At 35.9% G+C, this 25,977-nt stretch overlaps 2 protein-coding genes across 4 annotated transcripts; one reads left to right on the forward strand and one right to left on the reverse strand.

The window, feature by feature from the left end:
- The first annotated feature begins 411 nt into the window (after positions 1 to 411).
- Positions 412 to 5,064, forward strand: LOC149678396 (uncharacterized). 3 transcript variants are annotated; one of them, XM_089837133.1, is made up of 9 exons: positions 412 to 636; positions 745 to 835; positions 1,320 to 1,359; positions 1,583 to 1,659; positions 2,244 to 2,307; positions 2,369 to 2,912; positions 2,972 to 3,192; positions 3,929 to 4,218; positions 4,291 to 5,064. In XM_089837133.1, the coding sequence occupies exons 2-6, from the start codon at positions 780 to 782 to the stop codon at positions 2,540 to 2,542; spliced, it is 411 nt and encodes a 136-aa protein (XP_089693259.1). In that variant the 5' UTR covers positions 412 to 636; positions 745 to 779; the 3' UTR covers positions 2,543 to 2,912; positions 2,972 to 3,192; positions 3,929 to 4,218; positions 4,291 to 5,064. The 3 variants fall into 3 exon arrangements, with proteins under 3 accessions (XP_089693259.1, XP_089693260.1, XP_089693258.1); XM_089837134.1 differs by lacking the exon at positions 412 to 636 and having other exon boundaries at positions 697 to 835; XM_089837132.1 differs by lacking the exons at positions 412 to 636; positions 745 to 835; positions 1,320 to 1,359; positions 1,583 to 1,659; positions 2,244 to 2,307 and having other exon boundaries at positions 2,566 to 2,912.
- A 17,261-nt stretch (positions 5,065 to 22,325) lies between these two features.
- LOC149678397 (uncharacterized) lies at positions 22,326 to 24,463 on the reverse strand. Its single transcript, XM_089837135.1, has 5 exons — positions 24,329 to 24,463; positions 23,344 to 23,445; positions 23,225 to 23,275; positions 22,550 to 22,585; positions 22,326 to 22,477 (listed from the first exon to the last, which is right to left on the reverse strand). The coding sequence occupies exons 1-5, from the start codon at positions 24,389 to 24,391 to the stop codon at positions 22,406 to 22,408; spliced, it is 324 nt and encodes a 107-aa protein (XP_089693261.1). The 5' UTR covers positions 24,392 to 24,463; the 3' UTR covers positions 22,326 to 22,405.
- Between the last annotated feature and the right edge of the window lie 1,514 nt (positions 24,464 to 25,977).

The following is a 25,977-nucleotide window of genomic DNA, read 5'->3' on the forward strand; positions in this document are numbered from 1 at the left end:
TAATGGCCCTTTTTCATTTTCAAAGATCGCTTGGTCAGTTTCTCTCGTAAAATCTACTAAACGAGGACACAGGAGTACGAGGATATCCTCGGTCCTTTGTTGTACACTATAGAAACGATATTAATCTTAAATTCTACCGAATATTAAAGTGACTTCTATCGCTACTGAAGTATCAGCACGTGTTTCGCACGTTTTAGTTCCCAAGGCGTAATAAATTATTCAGAAGAAAGGTCAACAGTTCGTAAGTGCCTGACAATTATTCCCAGTAAGTTTCTATGGTAATAATATTTTCCTATCTTAGTTTCCTTGTTCACTAAAAGATAATATTGAAATTACCATGCACCTCCAAACGGAACCCCTTCATATTACTGATATATTTCTAGCGTAGCGAGAGATTGTGGGTCAGTTTTTGCGTTTAAAATTCTGATACAAGTGCTTTTACGAAAAATAATGAAGTTGGCACATCAAAATGATGGCTTGCTAGGGTAGTATGTCTGTGCGACTGATGTGCACTGGTTTATTTCAAGAAGGAAGACTTATAATTTCTTTACTTATGATCTAACTTATCGGAAAGCAATCTACAATCGAATTGTTTTAAGAATTCTCTTTCAACTCAGTTCAACAAAATTTGAAAGAGTAAGGAACCTTAAAAATCATACGAACTGATCTATTTAACCTATGAATGAGAACCTTCGTCCCAAGTTGCCTATAAAGGTGACTTAAAATTATCCCTCAATATTGCAGCTTTCACGGATTGAGAATTTCTATTAAAATTAAAGATGAATGCTTCGTCACTGTACACTGTATTCAATGAAAAACTATTCTTCAAGTACAGGTAAGATGCTCTAAACTGTTGCTTTTTCGATTCTAATTTTATCTTAACTCTATAATACTATACATAAGTATGGGTCTGTTGTAGAGACTTATATTATGTCTCTGCGAAACTACTGCACCATTGGTTGTTGAAATGTTTCAGTATCAAACAGGATCAGACTAGAGACACGGTCTACCACCCCTTCTCTTACGGGCAGAGATAGTGATCACAGACGTAGGCAAATTCTCCACCAGGGGACACACTTTTACGACAAAGAGACCGCCAAGATATGCTTCTCTACCCTTTTATGAAGAATGAATGCTTGTTGCCACAAAAGTGATAGTACCGTATAAACCGGTATTTTGTAAATTACCAACTCACATATCTGCTCGTAACAAATATCCTTTCGACCCATACTTCTATATAGTATGATATGCTTAGGGTTTAATCAGTTTCGCAGTGACGTATAATCAATAAATTGATTAAAATAAAATATTATTAACAGGTTTAAGGAAGCCGTAACTATGACGTTTACCATTCCTGTTGTAAGTGTTTGTTATTTTATTAAAACCATTTCTGAAAATTCACGTTTTAATAAAAGAAAAATTCTAAGAAAAGAGCAGAGATACCTTTAAACGATATCGTTATTAAATTCAAAATTTTATTATTAATATACTCGTGACAATATATATTATTTCTTTTTAGAAAAGTAGTACCGATAACTGTCAATTCGGCAATTACAATTTCAGTACTAATTAGATATTTTAGGATTATAGGTATCTGCAACAACAACATGATACAGTGAAAATAATCAGCAATTTCATGGAAAGAATCCATAACTTGACGTGAGATATTTTATCTTAAAATTAACGTAAAACAAGGTTACTTTTATGCCTATGAAGGTACATCGTTGTTAGTTTACTGAAACAATGTGGCTTCTTACATTGTCGGCCATCTTTTTGTCTCTTCAGGGATAGATCTAATTTTAGAAGTAGGAATGGAGAACAGTGTAATGTGAGCGCGTGTCAAGTTTCACGGGAAGGGGTTATGAAAGAAGAGGTGGGTCATAACGACAGAGGTAAAAAGGAATTACGTATTTTTCGCCGTCCTCGTCAGCAACGTCATCAAAACGTAGGTTCAGTGAGCCAATAAGATAATTTAAACTTTTCGTTACATGTTGAAGGGAAGGGCTCTATACTGGGCTCTGAGTCGGACTGAAGTAAATACTAACCGTTCTCCATTCCTACTTCTAAAATTAAATCTATCCCTGGTCTCTTATAATTAATCGCGATGCTAGAGGGAAAATTGTCTCGGTTAGTTTTCTCGTGAAAATGTTTTTATGTAAGCACGTTGTAACTACGCTAAGAAAGGAACGTACCTAGCTCCACTTACCGTCATATATTTCTGATAAGAAATGTTTTTCTATTAGAGTGAAAATTTCATACGATATTATGTTTTTCAACCTGAGCGAGTCTTGTGATGGAAAAATGATGGTATATTTCAACTTATTTATCAGGTTGAAATATATTTTACAAGTATCGGTTTTATTAACAGGACATGGTGATGTTACCAATTGAATTAAGTTCCTTCGAAAATAACGATTGTTGGATAACACGCGGAATATTTTCCAATTCCGAAACGCTAATATTATCGAAACCCAAAGTTATTCTTTCAAAAACATTGTCGTTTTTGAATATAGATGGCGTTGTAAGTTTAATTATTTATTGACAGAGAGGTTCTTTTATCCCAAAGATAACCAGATGATATCAGAGTGAAAACAACCTCCTTAAATAGAAAGATCAAGGAATGTAGACGGGCTTTATGACTTTTGGGCTCAGAGCCATATTTTAAAATGGCATTATTTTATGTCATATTTGAGATAAAAATTTCGAACTCATTTTAAACTACTCGTATACATTAATGCAATACCTGTGTTTTATGCAATAAAAACAGGCTGCATCGTTCTTACTATTTAGCATCTTTCTTCTATGCATATTTCTTTCATTAAATGCGTATGTGGTACTGAAAAAGGTCAAAAGTTTGAAAAAAGAAATTGGCAATAATTTTTGGAATTTAGTGGCAGTGTTTTTTTACGAACGTAAGATAGATCAAAAGTGACAATTTGGAACAATAATTTATTAATATTTTTGCATCTAGCTATTTCAAAGGTTTCGCATAATGTGACGGAAAAGATTTTGCTTTGTGGGTGGTTGTTAGGACTAACGTATTTCATATGCGTTTCGAGCTGTTTTCTGAAGTCCAAATTTAGCAGCGAAAACTACATTGTAATTCGCGATATTCCCGATCTCTTGCTGGATTTGGAATCAAAACCTCTTTTTATGGAGAAAGATTTCATTATTACGCATGTCCAAAAATTGGTAAGAAAAAATGTCCTATTATACCAGAATATAACCTAGCCTAACCAAAATTCGTTCACTAAGAACTAAAACCAATATGTCGCACAATCTCCCTCCAAAAGTTCCATTTAAGGAATGTTAACTTTTCGATTTTTTTGTTAAAAATTGTTAGGCCTATAGCAATATAAATCTGAAAGAAAATTTATTTTATTACATTGACGGTGAGGCCGATCGGAATTATCGTTTCATGATCGCAAGATGTCAATCGATTGGGATTATTTTTTTATGATCGCGAGATGTCAATCTATCGAGATTATCGTTTTATGATCGCGACATGTCAATCGATTGCGATTATAGTTTTATGTTTTCGAGATGTCAATCTATTTTGATTATCGTTTTATGATCGCGAGATGAAAATCGATTGGGATTATCGTTTTATGATCGCGAGATGAAAATCAATTGGGATTATCGTTTTAAGATCGCGAGATGAAAATCGATAGGGATTATCGTTTTAAGATCGCGAGATGAAAATCGATAGGGATTATCGTTTTAAGATCGCGAGATGAAAATCGACAGGGATTATCGTTTTATGATCGCGAGATGGCAATCGATCGGTATTATCGTTTTATGATCGCGAGATGTCAATCGATAGGGACTATTGTTTTATGATCGCGAAGGGTTACTCAATCCGCATTATCGTTTTATGATGGTGTTGATCGATTGACTGTGATAAATATAATTAATTTTCGATTTCTAGGCAAAGAACAATTCACAAATATCCGATTTGATTAAAAGGAGTTTTTTCTTCCACGATTTCTTAACGACGGACGGGAAATATTTGGTAGATGACCTTCCCGTTTCAGAAGGGAATGTATTAATTATCAGCGATCAAAGGCTAATTCAACGTATAGCGCTACTTAATTCCAATTATAACAAATTGAGCCGATTCTACATATCGAAACCCGGCATCATCAGCGAATACTTGGCCTTACCTATTAATAAACATTTTCTTCGGGATAAAATCTTCGATCAATACTTCACATTAGGGTAAGAAAGCACGTTTTCCTCAAGTATGCCCCCCCCCTTTATTTAGTCAACTGTAACAGGATTTATTTTCAGAATGCACGTCTGGTTCGAAACTAAACCTTTGGCGTATTTGGAACGCGACCTGAAATTCACATTTGATCTCATATCTTGGGTGAAACCACTTAAAACAACCAAGGCTCTAACACTGACACAATTATCAGGACCTTTCTACATCTACCTTTACGGAATTATTATTGCCTTAATCGAATTTGGGATCGAGATGATTCAAATTCCCATCAAAATGTTTAGAAAAACATCGCGAAATATATAACAGTTTTAAAGACGGTACTAAAATCATCAATAGACATTCCAAAGCTCTGACACGTGTTTTATGCCAGTTTGCGTGTTTTTGTAAGAATTTGCTAGTGCAAGAAATGAAATTTGCTGATATTTTTGATTAAAGTCACCAAGAAACTTCGATAGGTTGAAGTTTGAGCTTTGGAAAACTTTTAATAAGCTTGAGTATTGATTTTGGAAATATTTTATGAATCAATATCGATGATAATTGTTTGGCCAATTCAATATCCATGACACATTGGGAAAGAAAACAGTCTTCACTTAAGCAGATACCGAAATAGTTAACCCTGCAGTATGGAAGAGTAAAATTTGCTATTAATTTAAAGATATTTTTACGAAAAAATTATTGTTTTGAAAATAGTATGAGGCCTTTCCAAAACACTTTCAAAGTGTCTTGCTTAAACCAATCTAATTTGACACCTTGCAATTACGCTCTACCTTATAAGTAACAGTTATATTTGTATTTTCAAATTATTTTATTTATAAATTATTCCAATCTAGGAATCTGAATCGTATTACTCGAGTCTCGATGTCTTCATTCATCTGACGCCGTAACTAAAAGAAAGTTAAAGCCATGTAATTGTAATATTTTCACACGAGTAGAAATTGCTTACAGCAAATGTGTTGATCATAGGAACTCCTCTGTCCAATGACGCATTTCTGCTTAGATATGTCGTACACGAATCCTTTGTGGCAAATCATCAATGTCGCTTTACCGCCTTTGCATTGGATGAACGCTAAGCAATTTTTAGGGTGAGGACGTCTACGAGTTGAACTGCCGCATTTGAAATCCTCTACGACAGGGCCAAACATGTAGTATTTATCTGTAAAATCGACCATTTAAATAGAATCAGAAGGGGATAATAGTAGAAGGATGACACTCTGTATCCTCTTAATGCTTTAGTTATGTAATGTCACTCTTCCGAGGCTCACCCTTTTAGTTTGCTTTCCCGCTCATCAAACTACAAATGGGCATCGCACCGTAAGGTGAATTCTGTAGTTGTTTGGCACTAAATCCCCAGCAATCATCCCACAAACCTCGTCTTGACGTGGGACAAAAATGCACAAGCGCGTCTAGCCAAATATTTAAACGCTAATAGAGTAATGATGAGAGAACTATTTATCGTGTATGTGATTCGGTTTAGTAACCTTGCTCCAAATGATCCGATGTTGGGAAGAGTGACGTTACACTTACCCCGCTTTGTGGTACACTTCTCTCGAAGAGAAGTATTATATACTTCTGATAGAATCAAATAACATCAAGTGTCTCCCCCTCCTATACATCCTCCATGCACGTAAGCGCCTCTTTCTCAACACGTGATTTGTTCTCGAGAAACATACCAACATAAATTAAAAAAAATAAAATAAACTAACCCAAATTGTCTTTATTCTGCTTTTCGAGGCACACTTTATGTGAATAATAATATTTTTCGTATTCCTTATATACTGCTTTCTCTAATGTGCACTTGGAGACCTTCGGACGTCCACGTCTTCCTTTGATGCATTCCGCGTAATAATTCACTTCACCAGTGTTGTTAATGAGCTCGTAATACAACCCACTGCAAAATGGTAAACCATGAAGCTTATCTGAAATTTAAAAAAATAACCGGATGGGTTAAATTAAGCCTAGATTGAATGTATTTTTTCGAGTTAATAATTTAAATCGCGATTAAACCTTTAATTGTAATTTAATAAGATTTTCTACTAAATTGAATTTATTCTTTATGATTTACCGTATTGATATTCAGGCTGTTCGTTATAGACTTTGTCCACATCCCAATCGTATAATTTGGTGTTTGACGCTAAAATCGTTAAGTTAATTAGTGTTTTTTCTGGGTACTCAAATGATTCCCAATCAATGATGCCAAAAGCAAATTAAAATAACAGAAAGTGAGGCATTAAGAAGTACGAAATCCATACTTATGTATGTGCTTAGAATGATATTCAACACGTGATATCTTGCTTTCTATCTAGCTTATCTGATAAACAATGAACGACCCATTTTATGGCGCTATCCTTCCGATGAAAGTAGTTCAATTAGAACCAAATATGCGTTACAATCTCGGAAGTGAAACAGGGGGGGGGGGAATTATATCTCTTAGAAGAATCCTGAGTGGTGGGTTTGAAATAGCGCCCATGCGCAGAGAGAAAATATACGAATTTCCCTCTCACTCACAATTGGCTGGGGGATAGGAATTCATATTTTTTTCACTGCTGAATGGGTGCCTACTCGAAATGCTTTGTGAAATTAAGCGATGGGAATCCATAATACGTTAGTATTTATACATATCCATGGCCTCACTTTCATTTATTCCGATTTACATCTAATTCTTCGGACCCTACATTTGAAATTGGAAAGGATAACTTACGCCAGCACGCGGGAACTCTATTTTCGATCCCCTTCTTCAGTGTGCATCTGACGGTGTTATTATTGCCACTCATGGTGTATCCCTCGTTGCACGTGTAAGTGCAACTGAAACCTTTTTCCTTCTCTATCGACACGCATTCGCTTTTTCCATTTTTGGGGGGCTCAGGTTTCTCGCAAATTTCTTGAAATCAAAAGTCTTTTGTAAGAATTTTCGACCCAAATACAAATGCCCCTTTACATTTTCATATTGCAAAATAATAACTTTCATTATTTGAGTCGTTTTACATTGATTACATTAACATAAGAGATGTTTCAAATCTAAACCAACTACTCCTTTGGTGTTCTTACGAAAAAGTACTTATTAAAGCAAGGTTTATCATGTAGTTAAAATTATTCTCAAGGTGTTTTATGATACTGCATGTTGAGCCACTAAAGAACTTAACACTTTGAAACCGTTTTCAACCGTTTTGGGAAGGTTGAATCTTTCTATTTCCAAAATAATCAAATTTTGCGTTTTTCTATAATTGCAAGATTTCTTTTGTTAACAAACAAATTTTTCGTTCAAACATTTCAAAACCTGCTGAAAACGGTTTTAAGTGTCAAGTGTAAACACAAGTTGCAAATTGCAAAAAACAAAAAGCAGACAAAAAGTAAATTTATGTAAAAAATAAATTTCTTTGAATTTTAGTTTCAAACTGAACTAACAAAATTGGTCAATGTAATTTCCATGTGAAAACCTTTTATGTTTACTGATGGTTCCTATGTTCACACAATGCAATTTATTAATTATTTATTCATTTTTATCTTTCTTAAAACGCTCCATTAAGTATAGAAAACTTTCAAGAAATGACTTCATTTTGCGAGTACTTACTATAGCACTTCTGTTTACTCAGTTTCTTTTCAACTTTTCCATTTTTGGTTATTTTGCAAGTTGATAAGTTGTTTCCCATCCCTTCGTATCCAGGATCGCACTTGTGTTCGCATTCGAAGGCGTCATTAATTTCTTCCCCTTTTTTGCAGCTTACCATTTCGTTCAAGTCAGGGTCAGGATACTCGCACAACCTTTCTGAAAACAATAAACCAAATCGAGAATTATTACGATATACCAGTGTTTCCCAAACGCAGGATGACGACACACCCAAGGTGTCGTGTTACAATTCATAATTTTTCTCTGGTGAACGGGCACCTAAACGAAATAAGAACCCACAATACAAACTACTCGTGCCGCTATTCAAAGATTAGGCTAAGTTAGGTATATGTCTATACACTTTTAGTGCATCAAATTATAAATAGGATTACCTTCACATTCAGGAAATTTTTGATCCGTTTTGCAGTCTTTATCCCAGGTAACACTTTTGTCTCCCCTAAGTACGTAGTAGGATGGGTTTTGACATTCGTAATGACATGTGGTAGATTTGTAGTTGGCATCGCGAGAACATCTCTGTTGAACCAATTTTATTACTGTTCCTTCAATTTTGTGTAAGCAGTGCAGTTCTGCAATGATATTATTTACAGTAATTGTGAAATTTCAATTATCAAATTAAAGGAATCGTAAAAAGTACGGCTTGACCCACTGAAAGAACGTACTTTCGCACACGAACATATATCCTCTGTAAACTTCATCCGACTCAAAGAGATGGCCATCTTTGTTTCTCCAGAAGCCTTTTTTGCACCGCATATATTCGTTGACTTCATTATTTAACTGGTAACCTCTTGGACAACTTATCTTGCAGTCTTTATAGTCATAATTGCCATTGGATATACCCGAACATTGCACATTTACGTTAGGGGGTCCGTAAGGGTTTTCCTCACAAGCTGTTAAATAAATGGAGAGTGAAAATCAAAATCAACTAATTTCTTTTTTCTTACTAAACAATCTGCATAGTGAAACATGCAGGAAAAACGTCAGAGTAATTCTGAAATTCAAATTCGTTTGAGATTTCATGGATTTGAAATTTGCACCTCCGACCAATCGCGTCACGCCATGTCTTTTTGTTAACAAAATTCACGTGGCATACTCTATGTCTCGCGCTAAATTTCATTCGACATGGAGCGCGCCACGGGAAGTTTGTACACAAGAAGACTGGACGATACGTGATTGGTCGGAGGTGCAAATTTAAAATCAACTATGAAATCTCAAACATTATTGAATTTTAAAATCACTCGGACATTTTTTCTGGATGTTTCATTATGCAGATTGATATTTTAATTTGTAGAAGAATTGATAAAAATCACTTGTTTTACAATGATTTTTCTTTTCACAGTCCCCATAAGTAATGAATTTTGTAATTTCAAATTATGAAAACCCTAAAGAATTGTTTCCTTACTTCCACTTCTACTTTTACGACAAACGTAGTTATTGTCAAATGGTGGAAAAATATCAATTCTGTCAAGATAACGAGATACGTCTTTGGGTTTAATGAGCACCACTGTAATTAAGTAAGAATGCGTTCATGAAATACTCTGAAGTTCGTTTTGATTACTCGAATATTGAGTTCTTTCAATGATAACCTTAAAGGCAAGACGTAAAATCAAAATGGTTTCAAAAAGTGTATTGTACATTGTACGTGTGAATCGTTTTGAAGGTAAGCTGATCTTAAAGTAGGTTTAGTTCACAATTTAGAACTTGTGTGCAAGTAATTTCCTAGCCCCTTTTATGTCGTCCTATTTGGGTTGAGGGGCGCACCCCCAAATATCTCTACAAAAGTTAGGTCGCTCAACAAACGTTGGTAAAAACATTGTTCATCTTTTGCGGCGTTTTGCCACAATTGTATTTCGAAATGTAAAAACATCAGTAGCGTTTAGTCAGGTCACTCGCAAATATATTTCTGTATTTGCAACGAGCGGCGTTATCAGAGAAAGAAAAAGCTCACTAGGGTGCCAAAGAAAAATGTGGTTGACTTAAAAGAAAGAGGGAGATGTTCGAACAAAGACCTTCAAATGGCTACTTAAAGAGAATTATTTGCTTATGTTTTAACAAATATATTGCCTATTTATTTATCGATTTTCTCTAAATAAAATCTGAAATATTCTAGTTTCGCTATCGTGTAAGGATAAAATTAATTGATACCTTTAACTTTTTTATCTGAATTCTGCTTTGAAAGGGATATTTTCAAGTCTCGTTGTAACCACGTGTATCTGAAATTGCAAAGAACGCGACAATGCAGACATTCGGGATTTTTTTGATTATTTTCTTGCAGACAATAAATTGTTCTTATTCCCGTTTCTGTAGCCTCTTTTTGTTCCGGATGGAACGGTTTCAAATTTGCTTCGCAAGCAACATCTAAAGTTTAAAATAAAAATCGAATTCAGAAATTACACGATAAAATTTGAAGAGGAAATATTGCTTAATTATATAGGACATAAATATATTTATTCACAGTCAAGTGTTTACCAAGCGGCTATGTATTAGGACAACTTTTTTTATCGACTTACTTGTACTACCAGAAGATACAAGTATACTGTTTTGACTGACTTCAATCTCCTCTCTTACGAAGTTAACTGTCCTCAACTGCAATTTACCTTCGTAAAAGGAACATAATCATTATTTATAGTTTTCATTTACAATACTAAAGGCTCTTTCAGGAGAAGCAGCTTTTTGACTAAGCTTTATGGATCAACTAGTTCGATCAAATTTTTGATTTAATGTCTTCAGCCAATGAAATTAAATAATGAAAAATAATAATAAACCGTGGGTTATTTCGAAAGTGCCAAGGTAGGTGGCGCTTTAAAAGTTACATTTGAATATTGAAGTCTGCTGCAGACGTTTGTTGTGAAACACAATAAGCTGATAGTTGAGTAGTTGTGTGAGAAATAAGGACTCAACTTTTTGCTTCTAACGTTTTGGGAAGTTGATAAACCCTTTTGACTCATCTAAGGTTGAGTTATTTTAGTTGGATCGTCTGAAAGTTCCTTAACAGCAATAGAGTATACCGCGAGTTAATTCAGGAATGCTTACAGCTAATAACAAGTTGGGAAACCAAAATTTTACCTCTCCGAGTCTAGACGAGGACTGTCTACCTACTTATTTACTTGAGTATGCTACTATTGATATTTAATGATAAGCAATTGCAGCGATTAAAATTAAAACACTGAATTGAAAAATTCCAGGAAAAGAAAATTATGGTCGGAACATCCTAAAGCTAGCACCCATGCACCATGTGGTTCTGAGAAGAAAAATTTAAGAAGAGCAAACGAAACATCTTCTTCTTCATCTTCTTCTACACACTAGGTCAAACTAATAGCCCATCTTATGTATATACAATGTTGCTAAAAAGGAAAATCTAGCTGAGCGTCTTGGAATGTTACACGGAATTAACATTTTGAAATTAGGAAACTTCATTCTGCACACTGAAATAAGGTTTGATATAGTTGCTATAATACGTACCTTCGCACAAACTCGATAGTTTTTCGTATTCTTGGTTATTGTGGCCTCCCTGTCCGGCGCACGAAAAGTAGTCGAATTGCGCCAGACGGACATTTCTTTCCCCGCTAGCTTTCTCGACTTTACATTTGATGTAGTGGTATGGTTCGGTTTCTTCTTTACAAGCAAATTTTCAAGGAAAAAATTTTTGAAAAATATGTAAATATTTATAACTAAAATTGGGTATGGCTTTAAATAGGGAATAAAGCAAATAACCGAATCTATATCTATATAAATCAAAGTCCTGACTGACTGACTGATAACCTACGCCCAGCCCAAACCACTTGCCCTAAAAGGCTGAAAATTTGAAGGAACGCTACTCATAAGTAGTAGGCAAGTACAAGGAATTATTTTTCCAATCCACCGCCATCTTAATAAATGGCGCCCAGAAATGTAAAAAATATTCTTAATACAACAAAGTCCGCGCGTTTCAACCGATTGCACAAATATTTAGTACACTGGTTTCCTTTAACCTCTAGACGGGCTGAATGGTCTTTTGGTTTCGATTTGTTGCAATCTTTTAAAATGGCGGCCAGAAATTTAAAAACCCTTCTTTATGGAATAATTTCAGCATGAAAAGTAATTAAAAATGTCCCGACGGGCTGACGGGCAACGCCGAGTGCCTTCGCTCCTAGGGTGCTGCAAAAATATTAGTCATCAGTAAAATCTAATCATTCTTTATATCATTTTGATGGAAGTTCTTATTACACGCGAGCAACGCCGCGGGTAACAGCTAGTAACCGAATAATCCACTAAATCATTATGGGGAGGGGGAGGGGAGGGAGAGGGAGAGAGTGCGTCATCAGAACGAAAATGTAAAATCAAAACTAAACGGGACTAGCAACTTGACCGCGGTAGTAAATGAAGAATTTCAAAATACGTCATGAAAATGGAAAACGAAAAATAAGAGTTCAGTGTTTTTTCCTTACCCCTCCAGCAACCGTAGTTGTTATCTGGCTCGATATTTCCAAAAACTTCTGGAAGGTGTTCGGATGGACTGATGAGATCATGAAAAGTTTGTTCGTGAAAAAAGACCACTAAAAAATAAAATCAGAATGTTATAATAGAAAATGGGTGACACCCTGCATCCTCTTAATACTTAAGTTATGTAACATGATTCTTCACGGGCTCATGGCACCTTTTTGTTGCTCTCCTGCTCATTAAACTTCAGATGGGTAACTATCGCACCGTGCTAGGGTGAATTCTATAACTGTTTGGTATTTACTAAATCCCCAGCAATCAATCCACAAACCTTGATTGTCTTGACGAGGGACAAAAATCTGCACAAGCGCATGCGCCTTGGCAAATAGTTAAGCAGTGCTAAAAGAGTAATGATGAGGGGAACTATTTATCGCGTACGTGATTTGGTTTAGTAACCTTGTGCACTACAAATGTTAATATGATGTTGGGATGAATCATGTTACAATTACCCCGATGGTACACTTCTCTCGAAGAGAAGTTTTATATACTTCTGGTAGTATCGTTATTAAAACCTTCAGAAGTTCCGTTTTAACTTTGTGTGGCTATGTAGTAACCGAACGAAGCGTGTAGGTGAGTTAAAAATTCAATTTTCCAACATTAGACTAGTGGCGGTAAAGAGGGTCGTAGACTGTGTATCCCTCCATCTGGGCGCCCAGTAGAGGGATGACACAGAGCTAAGAGATAGAAGGGTATGACGTTTGCATATGTAGTACTGCCATTACTCTATTAAGAGTTGTTTCCGCCTGCTCTCGGCGTTTGCAAAAATTTTAGCAGTCGAAAAACGCGGGTTTTCCGTGACGATTTTCAACCTAGTGAGAATTGCGCTTAATTGCCTACCTTTCACTTTCTCATCTGCAGCGTTCGATGTTTTGTTATTGGCGAGTAAAATTTTATAAACTATACTTCTGAAATTGTAAAGCGTTGGGCAAATAACTTTACAAAGCATTTCATCCTGGGGAGTTTCCACATCCATGAGACAAAACAATGTTTTTATAGATGGGGTCCATCCACTACGTTGGTAATATGCCGAGAAAGGTATTGCCCGGCATTCAAATTCTGAAGTTTAAAACATAATTTGAAAATTGGAACTAATAGCTTGTCGACTGTGGAGCAAAAGTAACGTAATAAACATAAGTATAACAGAACTTTCCAATTGTCGTAATGCAAAATTGCTCGAAGAAAGTTTGTTCCGGGTATTCTAAAACCATTTTACTCCTTGGTGTTCGCGCCTATTGTTACTGCCTCTACCAAGTTTAAGCATGGTTTTCACTTGGCGTAAATCACGACTTTTCGCCCGACGTCAAGCGACAACCGAAAAAAAACCTAGTTACGCTGGACAGAAATTACGTTGAGTGTGGCGATATTAGCTGTCTATTTTTTCGGCCGCGTTCAACGTTAACGCTCTGCGCGAGCCAATCAGCAATAAGATAGAGTCGAGTCGTCATTTTCGACCACGCGTGTTCGGAAGAGGCCGTCCGCGGTCCGCCATTTTTTATTTATTTTGATCCTAATCGAGTCAGTTACTTGTGCAAATCCCTGAGAATTCCGAAGTTCAATGTTGAAAGGTTTATTGAAGAGGTTAGTAACAATACAAATCTGTATGATATTAGAAACAAGGATTGCAAAAAAGAAAGACAATAGATGGGCCGCAATTAGTGCAGTGTGCAGTTTATCTGTTAAGCCTTGGTTCCATTATTTGCGGGAACTACGCTAGGTGAAAACGCTATAACGCTGGGCGACAACGTAAAAAGCAAATCTGACGTTTGACGTCCAGCTGCAAAGTAGTTTTTTTCGGTCAAGTGAAAACCATGCTTTAAGGGTCACTTCTACCGATGCTTTGAATATATTAATAAATGCAACTAGGGGTCACTTCTATGAAAGTTTTGAATATATTATTTTAATATTTTTATTTTTAAGTCATGTTTTAATCTGAAACACACCTTCCTTGACATACTTAATTTTGCGTCAAACCTATTGCTGTTACGTTACTTATGGTGGAGAAAATATTTCGCTTCGAAGGCGCAAGACTATTTACAGGCAGACGTATTTTGTCTGCATATTGCACTGGCCCTGAATCATGGTAGTATATAAACATCGACTAACCTTCTCCTGTTTTAGTTTCCGTTATACAGCTAGCGCTGACTACAATCTCCTGTCTGAATGTTATTGGGTCGACACCCTTATCTATATAAAAATTAACAGAATTATATTACTTAACTTGTCCTGGAGTGATTAATGATATACGTAAGTTCCATAAGTATAACACTACCTATACAAGTTCGTAATACAAGAGACTTCCAGCTCGAACTTGTTCGAGAACGACAAGCGAGAATTGAAGTCCTACACTCGGTGGTAAATTTTGCAGTCCATCATCCTATTTAGTCTGTACTAAGCCTTTGACAGCTCCTCACCAGGCGTCCCTTTACCTCGAATCTATTACCTACTTCATTCACTTCGTGACAAGCTCTCAATAACCAGTGACAAACTTATGGAACTTATCTTATGAACCTATGATCCTATACATAATTTTTACCTTTTCTTTTCATCGATGTGTTAGCAGCCAGGCAAAATTTGAAGATAAGTGTCAGGAAAAAAGTCTGAAAGAACTCTTGAAATTTCATGTTGTTCCTTATTTTTCCGAATCATCAAATAAAATGGAATTTCAAAGTTCTCTCCAAGTTGAGTATTTTATTCAAAATTATGTTGCATTCAATAGTCAATGGAAAATACGACCATTTATTATTTATTTTTGTAAAGTACCTATTGTTCAGTTTTACTTGACAATAGGTACTTATCAAGAGTTATAAAGTTAAGAGACAATTACTTTCTTATAATATCATCTTAGAACATTGAAAAGGCAACAAATAAATCCACATGACTCGGGTTAAAAAATTCGGTGACGTTTTAGGGAGAATATTAACGACATCATGGATGGGTATAATTTTAGAAATAGGAATGGAGAACAGAGTAATCTGGGCGCGCGTCAAAGTCCCGGACCCCTTTCCAAAGGAAAGAAGAGGCGGGGTCATAGCGACAGAGGTAAAAAGGAATTACGTATGTTTCTCCGTTCCCGTCAGCAACGTCAACAAAACGTAGTTTAAGTGAGCCAATGAGATAATTCAAAGTTTTCCTTACGTGTTGGAGGGAGGGGCTCTAAACTGGGCTATGAGTCGGACTGAAGTAAATACTAACCGTTCTCCATTCCTACTTCTAAAATTAAATCTATCCCTGACCTGATGACATTTATAAAGAAAGGTTGTGACTTAAATAAAGCAATTCACAAAAATTGTTGTCAAACGACATAGATTGTGTAATTATTTAATAAATAGTATAATTAAAAATATTTACAGCGTCAGGCAGTTTTAGTACCTTATCTGACCACTACTTTCCAAGATGGCGACGGTTTGAAAAGGCAACAAATATTTTTTCAGCATTGTATCGTAGCGTTTCGTAGGTCAAGAGGTTATATGATACTGTGGGCAGTCAGTCAGTCAGTGGATTTCACAAAAATTTGTATGAAACTATTACATCAATTGTTTTTTTTTTTTGCATTGCATTGATAATATTCTCGTGGTACATATGTATCTGCTTGTAACACTGTGCTAAGTAACTATTCTTTAATTTACGGTTTGAATGTGAGACACGACGTGGATACCATAATTTTGTATGGCTATTTTAAACATTTTATTGTTTAATTTCGAAGAGTTATATAGGATGGTCTGACTTAGGGGCAGTAAAGAAGGCAACGGCGGGTGGGTAAAAATTATTTGAAATACGTCAGAGGCACGTGACCGAGGAGAGGTGTGGTACAAAGAAGCTTAGTTCGTTTTATTTCGAAAACTACCACTTCATGGAATTGGCGCTGCAATCTCGCGAAAAAGGACTCGGTGTCCAGTTCCCAGTTCCACTCTATGAGGAGCCTTTGTATCTTTAATAATTGTAATAATTTTTACCCATCCGCCGATGCCTTCTTTGCAGTCCCTTTAAATTAAGTGGGAATGTTCTTTAGGCATTTTTGAGGCACTGTTTTCGAGTTATGATTTGAGGGATTTAGAGATGACCCCTTTGTTAAATTAGCCTATTTTTCAGGATTTTAATTAAATTGAAGGGGTCATCTATAAAATACCCTAATCGTAACTTGAAAACAGTGGCCTGTACGGAAATATTACATAGAACATTTTCGACTCAAAATCGCCCAAACAACATCCACCTTAATTTCTAAGAGACTTATCAGAAATACCATGTATAAGTTTCAACTCGATATATCATGAAATATTAAAGTGTCTATTTAACTGTATATAACATTTAGAAACTGTGCCCATTGATTGATTTAACTTTTCAAATAATTCTTAAAAATTTCAATTGCCCATCGATAGTTTTTTATATTTGTACACTTGTTCGAGAATCATAACTACAGTGGAAAGACATATTCCAAGAAGCAGTATGTTAAAAACTGGTAGTACGAATGTGGCACTCATGGGCTCAATTCTGTTTAGACCATAGGAATCCTCGTCGAGTAACAAAATTTTTCTGGCATCGTAAGTGCTCAATCTTCGGCATGGTTCACCTTGATTCGTTTCCAAATACCTTAAAATACTAATTAACAAACAGAAATATAATTAGTGATGTTTTACGCAAATTTGTTTACTGTATATTCTTGGCTTATTTTTTGGCTCATAGGTGACACTAATCACATGTCACCCACGCTCTTCTTACTACCTCATTTTCTATTATTCATATTTGCGTTTGCTTTTACCAAGAAACGATATCTAGTTTACTAGGAAGAAGGTATAAATTCGCCACATTTTTTGCTTTATCTCTAGTCCAAACGTACGTCCGGAGTTAATACCCGCCTCTAAATTACAACCAGCATCTCATAGGTTCTTGAAAACTCACACGTCAACGCGACGCGAATGACGAAAATTACAGTCATATTTTCCGACTGAGGAGAGGTGAAATAGTCCGGCCTCTTTTTACCGCCCCGCCCCCTTGTATTTTGAAAAAGGTGGACTGGGACTATGGCGCGCGAATACTTAGGTATCTTATAACTTCTCCCTAGTAAACTAGATATCGCTTCTTGCTTTTACTTACAGATAATCAACCCTTTCTAATAACGCCTTTGGTAAAGTCTTGTCAAAAAAGACGTGGTTTCCAATAAATTCGTAATTGGTGCTTCCAATATAGGCGAAAGTGTTGCTTTTCAAAAACAAATCCACATTTCTGCCTAAAATGTAGTAGACAAACGGGGTAAACCAAACCGTAGCGTATTTTCCGGTCGAAATCAACTTCATTATCTCCAAATAATTTTTATTATAATGGCCCCTAAGTGACATGGTACGATTCAATTGCTTGTAATGATCCTCTTTGTTCAGCTGAAAATATAATTGCCTTTCATTAAAAACAAGTTACGTCTACATGTTTTGAAGAAATGATTTTACTTGAGTGTGATATTTCATAATTCCACCTTCGAAAAGAACAACTTTTAAATCATTCCTCCGGTACAGATCATCAAAGCTATCGACATATGCTGATTTTGAAATTAACAGGGATCCTTTCAGATTTCCAGAGTACGATTTCATTAAGACGAATGAAGCCAACATCCAACAAACGAATAAAATTTTACCGGCGATCTTTGAATTTTTTACAAAGTCCCTGGCTAATAAAAAAGATATATGCATTTATTATTTAAAACTGTATAGCACAAATTCAACAATTCCTAACCAAAGGCAACAAATTGTAACATGATTCTTCCCAACATCATAATTGACATTTGGAGCAAAGTTACCAAACCGAATCACATACGCGATAAATAGTTCCCTCATCATTACTCTATTAGCCCTTAACTATTGTGGTTTTGAGAATCACGGTTTGTGGGTTTATTGCTGAGGATTTAGTAGCAAACAGTTATCGAATTCATCCTAGCACGGTGCCATGCCCATCTGAAGTTTGATGAGCGGGTGAGCAAACAAAAAGGGCCGGGGATGAGCCTGGGAAGAATCAAGAGTAAGAGGATACAGAGTGTCGTCCTTCTTCTATTATTCCCTTCTGGATATATGAATTCCTTACTTCAATCTGTTTTGCACAGATTTAACAGTTCCTAACCATAGATAATTAAATGTGAGTCATACATGACGCGTATCAGAAGTAGGATGAGACTAGAAGTAAAGAGCTCTAGCATTGGTAGTAGATCCTGGCACTTGGGAACGAATTTGAGGATTTTATACCGCTTCCAATGCACCTACACTGTAGAGAGAAAAAAATTTGGTCGAGTTCCAAAAAATGTCCTACCCCCGTTCCCCTCAACCTAAAGCCGCGGAACACGGACGAAGCGGGTGCTTGAATCTAGTTCGGCCGCCTACCACCGCGAGCTTCTCACGTATTGGAGGGAAAACTCCGAAACCGATACCAGAGGGCCAACCGTTGGTGTGTTATCAAGAATATTCACTTTCGCCTAGTGAAGAATTTGGTTATCTCAAAACTTCTAGTCCCTTATCCTACTTCTGTGCGTACGGTTATTTTTATCGCCCTCTGTTTTGACAAAAGAGAAAATAAATTTTTACTAACGATTTTGTAAGAGATCAGCGATGTAAAACCACAAATATTCGAAAAACATGAATTTATCTTTGTATTTATTTTTCCGAATTTCCATATTCAGTTTTTGAGAGAGGTAGGAAATAATCAACATCGATATACAAATGCAAATCCATATGTCGCTCTCTAAACCCGTTATATTGTATATTTTTTCCATAGTAGGTTTATCTTTGTCAATTGCGGTCAACACTGAAAACGTTCCTGATCGTATGAGCGGTGAAATGTGAACCAATTTTGGAAGATACTCGTCACATACAGAGAAATCTAAATAAGTCTGTAGTGTCTTTAATAGGAAAAAAATATTCCCTTAATTTCATCGTGGATATGAATAAATATTATGTCTGATCAGGGATAGATTTAATTTTAGAAGTAGGAATGGAGAACAGAGTAATCTGGGCGCGCGTCAAGTTCCACGGGAAGGGGGAATGAAATAAGAGGCGGCTCATAGCGACAGAGATAAAAAGGAATTAGGTATTTTTGGCCCGCTCCTTCAGCAACGTCATCAAAACGTAGTTCAAGTGAGCCAAAAAAATAATTTAAATTTTTCGTTACGTGTTGGAGGGAGGGGCTCTATACTGGGTGGTCTATAAGTCGGACTGAAGTAAATACTAGCCGTTCTCCATTCCTACTTATAAAATTTAGTCTATCCCTGATTAGAGTAATACTTACACCCTTTATGATGTGGTACGCTTTCCCATTTTTTATATGCGTGGGAATAAATTTTAATCTAAAAGTAGTGTAATCACGCGAAATAGTGGTATAATTTCAGAATCAAAAACACATAACCCTTATCGTAATAAACGTGCAGTATATCATGAACAAGTGCAATTTATGAACACAGCTTTTATCTTATGAAAATTAACATTTTGCCACTGCGATTCTAACAGATTTAAAACTATTCATTGTCTACTTACGTAACGTTAGGCAAATTAAGAAGAACGAATTGCATGACCGTAAAAGTTTCAATAAAATATGGTACAAAATCGCCATTCTCCAAAATTTCAGAAATATTTGAATCCCACGGCTTTTAAAGAATTTAAAATTTTTTTTTAGTTTTTGGAAAAATCGAAAGCGTATTTCTCGAGGGACTTACAAAACTATAACGTATTTCGATAGAAGTTGATGAATTGTTAAATACCTGAAATAATATTTCATTAAAGGGAGGGTGAACTGGAAAATAAAGTGATTATTTGTCGATTCTTCTACTAATTATAAGATTTGTCTGCATAGTGAAACATTCAGGAAATACAGTCTCCGATTGATTTTAAAATTCAAATAAGATTGAGATTTTATGGATAATTTGAAATAAGGAACTCTGACCAATCGCGTAACGCCCTGGCTTCCTGTTAACAAAATTCCAGTTGCACGCTCTACACCTCATGCCACGATTATCACATCGTGTTTAAAATTTTATCAAATCTCGTGATAAATTTCATTTGGTATGAAGCGTGCCACGAGAATTGATTTTCCATTTCACCCTCCCTTTAAACCTCATTGTAAAATCACATAAAAATAAGGTAGTGTGCACCTGAACGAGACTAAAAAGCGCACATGGTACAAATTTCTGGTTTAATTAAACTTGTCCTTATAGCTAATTGGTGTTATGTTCATTTAAAGGCCGGGAAACGGCGAGAAGGGTTCTTGTCAAACTGAAAGCCGTGCATCGAACTAACAATGGGCGACCGTGCTTCAAACTTTTTAGGGGTTCTTGTCAAACTGAAAGCCGTTCAAAGCGGTTCTTGTCAAACTGAAGATAAACAATGGACAGTCTCTTAAATTTTGTTTCCCCGACTTTTTGCATCCCCCATTTAAGAGACTGTCCATTCTTTATCTTCAGTTTGACAAGAACCGCTTTGCACGGCTTTCAGTTTGACAAGAACCCCTAAAAATTTTGAAGCACGGTCGCCCATTGTTAGTTCGATGCACGGTTTTCAGTTTGACAAGAACCCTTCTCGCCGTTTCCCGGCCTTTAACTAGAATATTCTACATTTTGAGCTCGGTTTATACATACCATTTTTCTTTGATCCAAAAATTTCGAATGTGCCCAGGATTTTTATTCCACAGACATTTATTTGAACCTCAATTCGTTTACAAAAAGCAACGATGTCAGAGAAATGAAAGTTCTTGTAATAGTGGCCAGTTATTGATCCACATTGTCCACTAAGGGTGTGTTTTGTCTAAAAAGTAAACCACTCAATCAACATAACAAAACCCCAAGTCAAAAAAGAAAATTAAGATCTGAAATGTGAAAAAGTTCTTTTTATCAGCAGGATCTGTGTTTTTCACCAGTGTTTACCTCTACCGTGACACAACAATGTCTAAGAGGCTAATCGAATATAAATCAATATATTGTATCTACCATAAGTTCATAAGATATGTTCCATAAGTTTGTACTGGTTACAAATTGGAGCTTGTCATGAAGTGAATGAGGTAGGTCATAGATTTGAGGTAAAGCCACGCATGGTGAGGCGCTGTCAAAGGCTTAGTAACGCAGAGTCAATAGGAAGATGGAAGTCGTGCAAAAATAACCACTGAGTGTAGTACTTCAATTCTCGCTTCCGTCGTTCTCCTAGAACTAGCTCGAGCTGTAAGTCTCTCAGTAGCATTACGTAGTATAGGTAGTGTCAAACTTATGATACATATCTTATAAACTTATGATCTACTAAGAACTTGTTAATTTTTGAACTGTCACCTATTTGGGCGTTTCTAATTAAGACTGCTACTACCGCTAGCTCTATCATTACAATCTTTAGTTCATATTTCCAACCGCTAGGATCGCTGTACGTTTATACAATGAAACATAGCCATGTTTCCCCCTCTTCTCCCCTGTGTCCTGTTATTTATGAAAAATCCCTGTCTTGAGCGCCCATTATTAAATTTATTTAATTTGTTTCATTTGATATGAATGAAACAATGAAATGTGTCCATGAAAATAATTAAAAATACTAGCGAAATGTATATTAAACTTCTTATGATTTATCATTAAACCAGGGATAGATTTAATTTTAGTAGTAGGAATGGAGAACGGTTAGTATTTACTTCAGTCCGACTCAGAGCCCATCCCTTCAACACGAAACGAAAAATTTGAATTATCTTATTGGCTCACTTAAACTACGTTTTTATGACAGTGCAGACGGGGACGGTGAAAAATACGAAATTTCTTTTTACCTCTGTCGCTATGACCCGCCTCTTCTTTCATAACCCCCCCCCGTCTCGTGGAATGGACTCCGGGACTTTGACGCGCGCTCAGATTACTCTGTGCTCCATTCCTACTTCTAAAATTAAATCTATCCCTGATTAAATGTAAGACAGAAATTTCACTGCAGTTGAAAATCCAAAGATTACGTAAGGGAACAATACTTAGAAAAAAAAACCTGACAATTTAATGCACAATTTCTTTATTGAAATGTTTGTAAAGAATTATTAAAAATTAACATTTAAGATGTCATGTCGTGAACCTTGGCAAAGTTCGTAGTGTAGTCCTAAATTTAGAGTTCAATGCCCTCTTCGTCGTCTGCCAGAGTAATATCGTAAGACTTGGCAATCTCAGTAATGCAATGCTAGAAAACGAAGAGAAATTAGGCCTATTATCATCGTGCTAAAAATAGGCCTAGAGGTTTTCAATGGCTTACATTTGCCGATTCGGTAGTCTCGGTTACAACAGATCCCTACAAGTAATTAGTGGATGACAAATGTGGAAAACGTATCAGTTAGAACAATAGGAATTCCAGAGTTGTTGCAAAGCAGACGACAAGAGAGGAGGAGAGAGTGGATGGAGTTGAAATATTAGTAGGTCATGTGCGATACCATGTGATTTGGACGGGCATAACTGCTGCCGCTTTTCGGGAAACTGTTTTACACCTTTTTTGTATGAGAAAAGCTCCTTTTTCTAAGATACAGGTGGCGGCTAAATAGTATCGCACCACCGAGGGTCCTGAGAGGACGTCAAGGATGATGGGGTGGGAGGGTATACGAAATCTGAGAGAAAGAGGCGCGCTCAAGTTGGTGGACGAATTGTTAATTGGTCAAGAAGGGCTACTGGCGAACCAATTACAATTGAGTCCGACTATTTCTTCTCCATTTTTGATATCTCACCCAACCTGAGACGTTCCACAGTTAGCGCGCCTCTTTCTCTCAGATTTTGCAATGTCCCCCATCATCCTTGGGAGGACTTCGGTGCCACAGGCAATGATGTATGTATAGAGATTCCCTCTCCATCTCACAACTCTCTCCTGACCATTACCCCATCACAGGTAATCTGAAGGTATCCCTGAAACAACTTTGGATTCCCTTTAAACCAATCTTACCAAATTATTTTCTCCAATGTATCCGTAAAAACTTAAAAGACATTGACCATCCTTAACAAAAACTCAAGATTAAAAATGCTTTTTAACACCAATTAAATTCCAATTTATTTTCAACTCACTATTTGCAAACGATTACGGCAGCCTACGCTTAAATATTGCTCCAAATCCTCTATAGCTTCGTCATTCGGTCCCGTCATGCATTTCATAATACCTTCGAGGAACTATGGCCAAATTAAAATTTGTATTGTTACTGATAAGTATGCCATAAATGAAGGGGAATGATATTTGGACTAACGGTTTTGAGTCGAAAATGTAACATCTATGACATTTTGCAGTTCGAGTCTCTTTTTTTCTTGAGCTATGAATTGAGTGTTTTAGGGACAACCCTTTAATTAAACTATCATAGTCTTTCAGTTTCTTAATTAAATCAGGGATAGATTTAATTTTAGAAGTAGGAATGGAGAACGGCTCGTATTTACTTCAGACCGACTCATAGCCCACCCAGTATAGAGCCCCTCCCTCCAACACGTGACGAAAAGTTTAAATTATCTTATTGACTCACTTAAACTATACGTTATGATGACGTTTCTGACGTGGACGGAGAAAAATACGTAATTCCTTTTTACCTCTGTCGCTATGACCCTTCCGCCTCTTCTTTCATACCCCTCCGTCCCAGGGAAAGGGGGTCCGGGACTTTGACGCGCGCCCACATGACTCTGTTCTACATTCCTACTTCTAAAATTAAATCTATCCCTGATTAAATGTAATTGGTTATCAGTAAAATAATAAAATCATCACTTGAAAACAGCAAAATGTCAAAGAAGTTACATTTTATATCAGAAACACCATGAATAATATATATTGGTGTAGGGCGTTGTCGGTGGCAAAGGAGTTAGACACTAGCCCTCTATGCATTGTAAATAGGGCCCCGATTGAAAAGGTCTAACTCTTCGTGTTTGGGCATCGCTTCGCAAATAAAGCTCAGATTATTAGATTTATCATATCTTTTTATAGACCACAAGATGTCCCTTGCATCGCCCGTTTACAAAAGAGCAAGCCCACATCGCTAAATTTGATCATAATGGGAGAATTTCTTGGTCTTACCCATGTGGGAATTTCATTGTGACATTTATATACATCATCGCGAGTTTCCGGGTACTCTTCCATTAGCTCTGAAATGGTATATCACGAGATGGAAAGATATAGTTAAATTATTTCGAATTATAGCAATATGATTTTATATTACACAGTTGAAAATAGTACACAATACACGCTTGTACCCATTTTCAAGAAATTTCTCTTAGTTACGACTTACGGCATAGTTCTGATTCATTAATGGCTTGGCAAACCAGCAGTCCTCCAATAATTGCGAGAAGAATTATCCAACCTTTCATGTTTAGCAATCTAGAAATAACAGAATGTTCGAACTAGGTTGATACAAATAGTCTGCTGAATTCAACAAACTGAACTACGAACTCTTAAAACCAATTGATCTCTTAAAGTTTTTCCCTATTGGTTTTGATTAGTCAAATACCCAACGTTCTTTCAAAGTACTTAAATATCTAGCTCTAAGGCTTGGCATGTCTTAGGAAAATGGTTTTAATGAATTTTCAGTGGAACGATTTCATTTTTGACCGGATTACAAACATTGGTTTTATGATATTTAATTAAAATTATAGTTAACATAAAGGGAGATGAAATATAAAATAGAAAAATATCATCTTCTTTGATTTCAAAGTAACTAGCAGCTAATTTCCTTAACTTCGGTTGATCATCATGAAATTAAGAAAAGCGGATTAAAATCTTTCGCCTTTTAACCAAAATTTCTACATCCTTTAATCGGTCGAACAGAAATAAAGGTCAAGACCTAAAAGCCTGTTTTCTCTCAAGAAATCACATATTAATATTAAAACGTATTACGTTTTTGACTTACTTGTGCTATTTCTAATATTGCAAAACTAAATAGACTTCTCGCCTTGAATCTTCTCGGCGTAGCAATAGCAGTTTATATAGTTTTCATATTTCTTGCAAAGGAAACAATTTCTTATGCGTTTCCGGATTCAAAAAAAAAATTAAGTTGAAAGTTTTTAAATACTTTGACAATGGACCTTACATACCCTATTTGGCACAGGAAAACTGGACGCTTTGTCTGTACATAAACCAAGGCACGACCGAGATAAGATAATGTTTTTAGTATATGAAGGTCATTCTAAATTTCACAAAACTGTCTAAAGCTTGGTTGGGAGAAGTAGATTAGTTTTTCTCACTGTCCTCGGTCACAAGGTCACAAAAAAATGATTTCTTTGCGGGTCCCCATAAAATTCAGAAAGTCCATGATTTGACAGGATATGGTGATTATAGGCTTCCTGAATTAATTTCTTTACGCACTATCTTAAATTTAATTATCCATTTTCATTAAATATGTAATTAAAACCTGAACGTTGAAAATTTCAATTTCCTTGATAAACTGTTAAGTAAAATAACGGATCAATCAAGCTGATTAAAGTGCCCAAGAGAGAGAAACATAGTACGATGAAGTGTTATCTGACATTAGTTTTGTTATATATTATACTATCTGATACCCGCGTTGAATCCAACGTTTGTTATGATGAGTAATTTAAGTTAGCTTATTTTGTTAAGTAGTATTAAGCGTCATTATAATTAATTATCATTGAATATCGTTAAATATAATTAATTATCATTGAATATCGTTAAATATAATTAATCATCATTGAATATCGTTAAATATAATT

This window comes from Phalangium opilio, unplaced genomic scaffold (genome assembly GCF_054372755.1).
Source record: "Phalangium opilio isolate 3A_F unplaced genomic scaffold, DU_Popi_V2 ptg000042l_1, whole genome shotgun sequence".
NCBI lineage: Eukaryota > Metazoa > Arthropoda > Arachnida > Opiliones > Phalangiidae > Phalangium > Phalangium opilio.

What these genes read in the sequence shown, in the direction of transcription:
- LOC149678396 (XM_089837132.1), top strand. Translation starts at nt 3,154, where the DNA reads ATGGAGAAAGATTTCATTATTACGCATGTCCAAAAATTG. An exon ending in TTACGCATGTCCAAAAATTG is followed by an intron (nt 3,193 to 3,928) that starts GTAAGAAAAAAT and finishes TTCGATTTCTAG; the next exon opens with GCAAAGAACAATTCACAAAT. An exon ending in GATCAATACTTCACATTAGG is followed by an intron (nt 4,219 to 4,290) that starts GTAAGAAAGCAC and finishes ATTTATTTTCAG; the next exon opens with AATGCACGTCTGGTTCGAAA.
- LOC149678397 (XM_089837135.1), bottom strand. Translation starts at nt 24,391, where the DNA reads ATGGAAGAGTACCCGGAAACTCGCGATGATGTATATAAATGTCACAAT. An exon ending in ACAATGAAATTCCCACATGG is followed by an intron (nt 23,446 to 24,328) that starts GTAAGACCAAGA and finishes ATTTGGCCATAG; the next exon opens with TTCCTCGAAGGTATTATGAA. An exon ending in GCCGTAATCGTTTGCAAATA is followed by an intron (nt 23,276 to 23,343) that starts GTGAGTTGAAAA and finishes GTTTTTGTTAAG; the next exon opens with GATGGTCAATGTCTTTTAAG.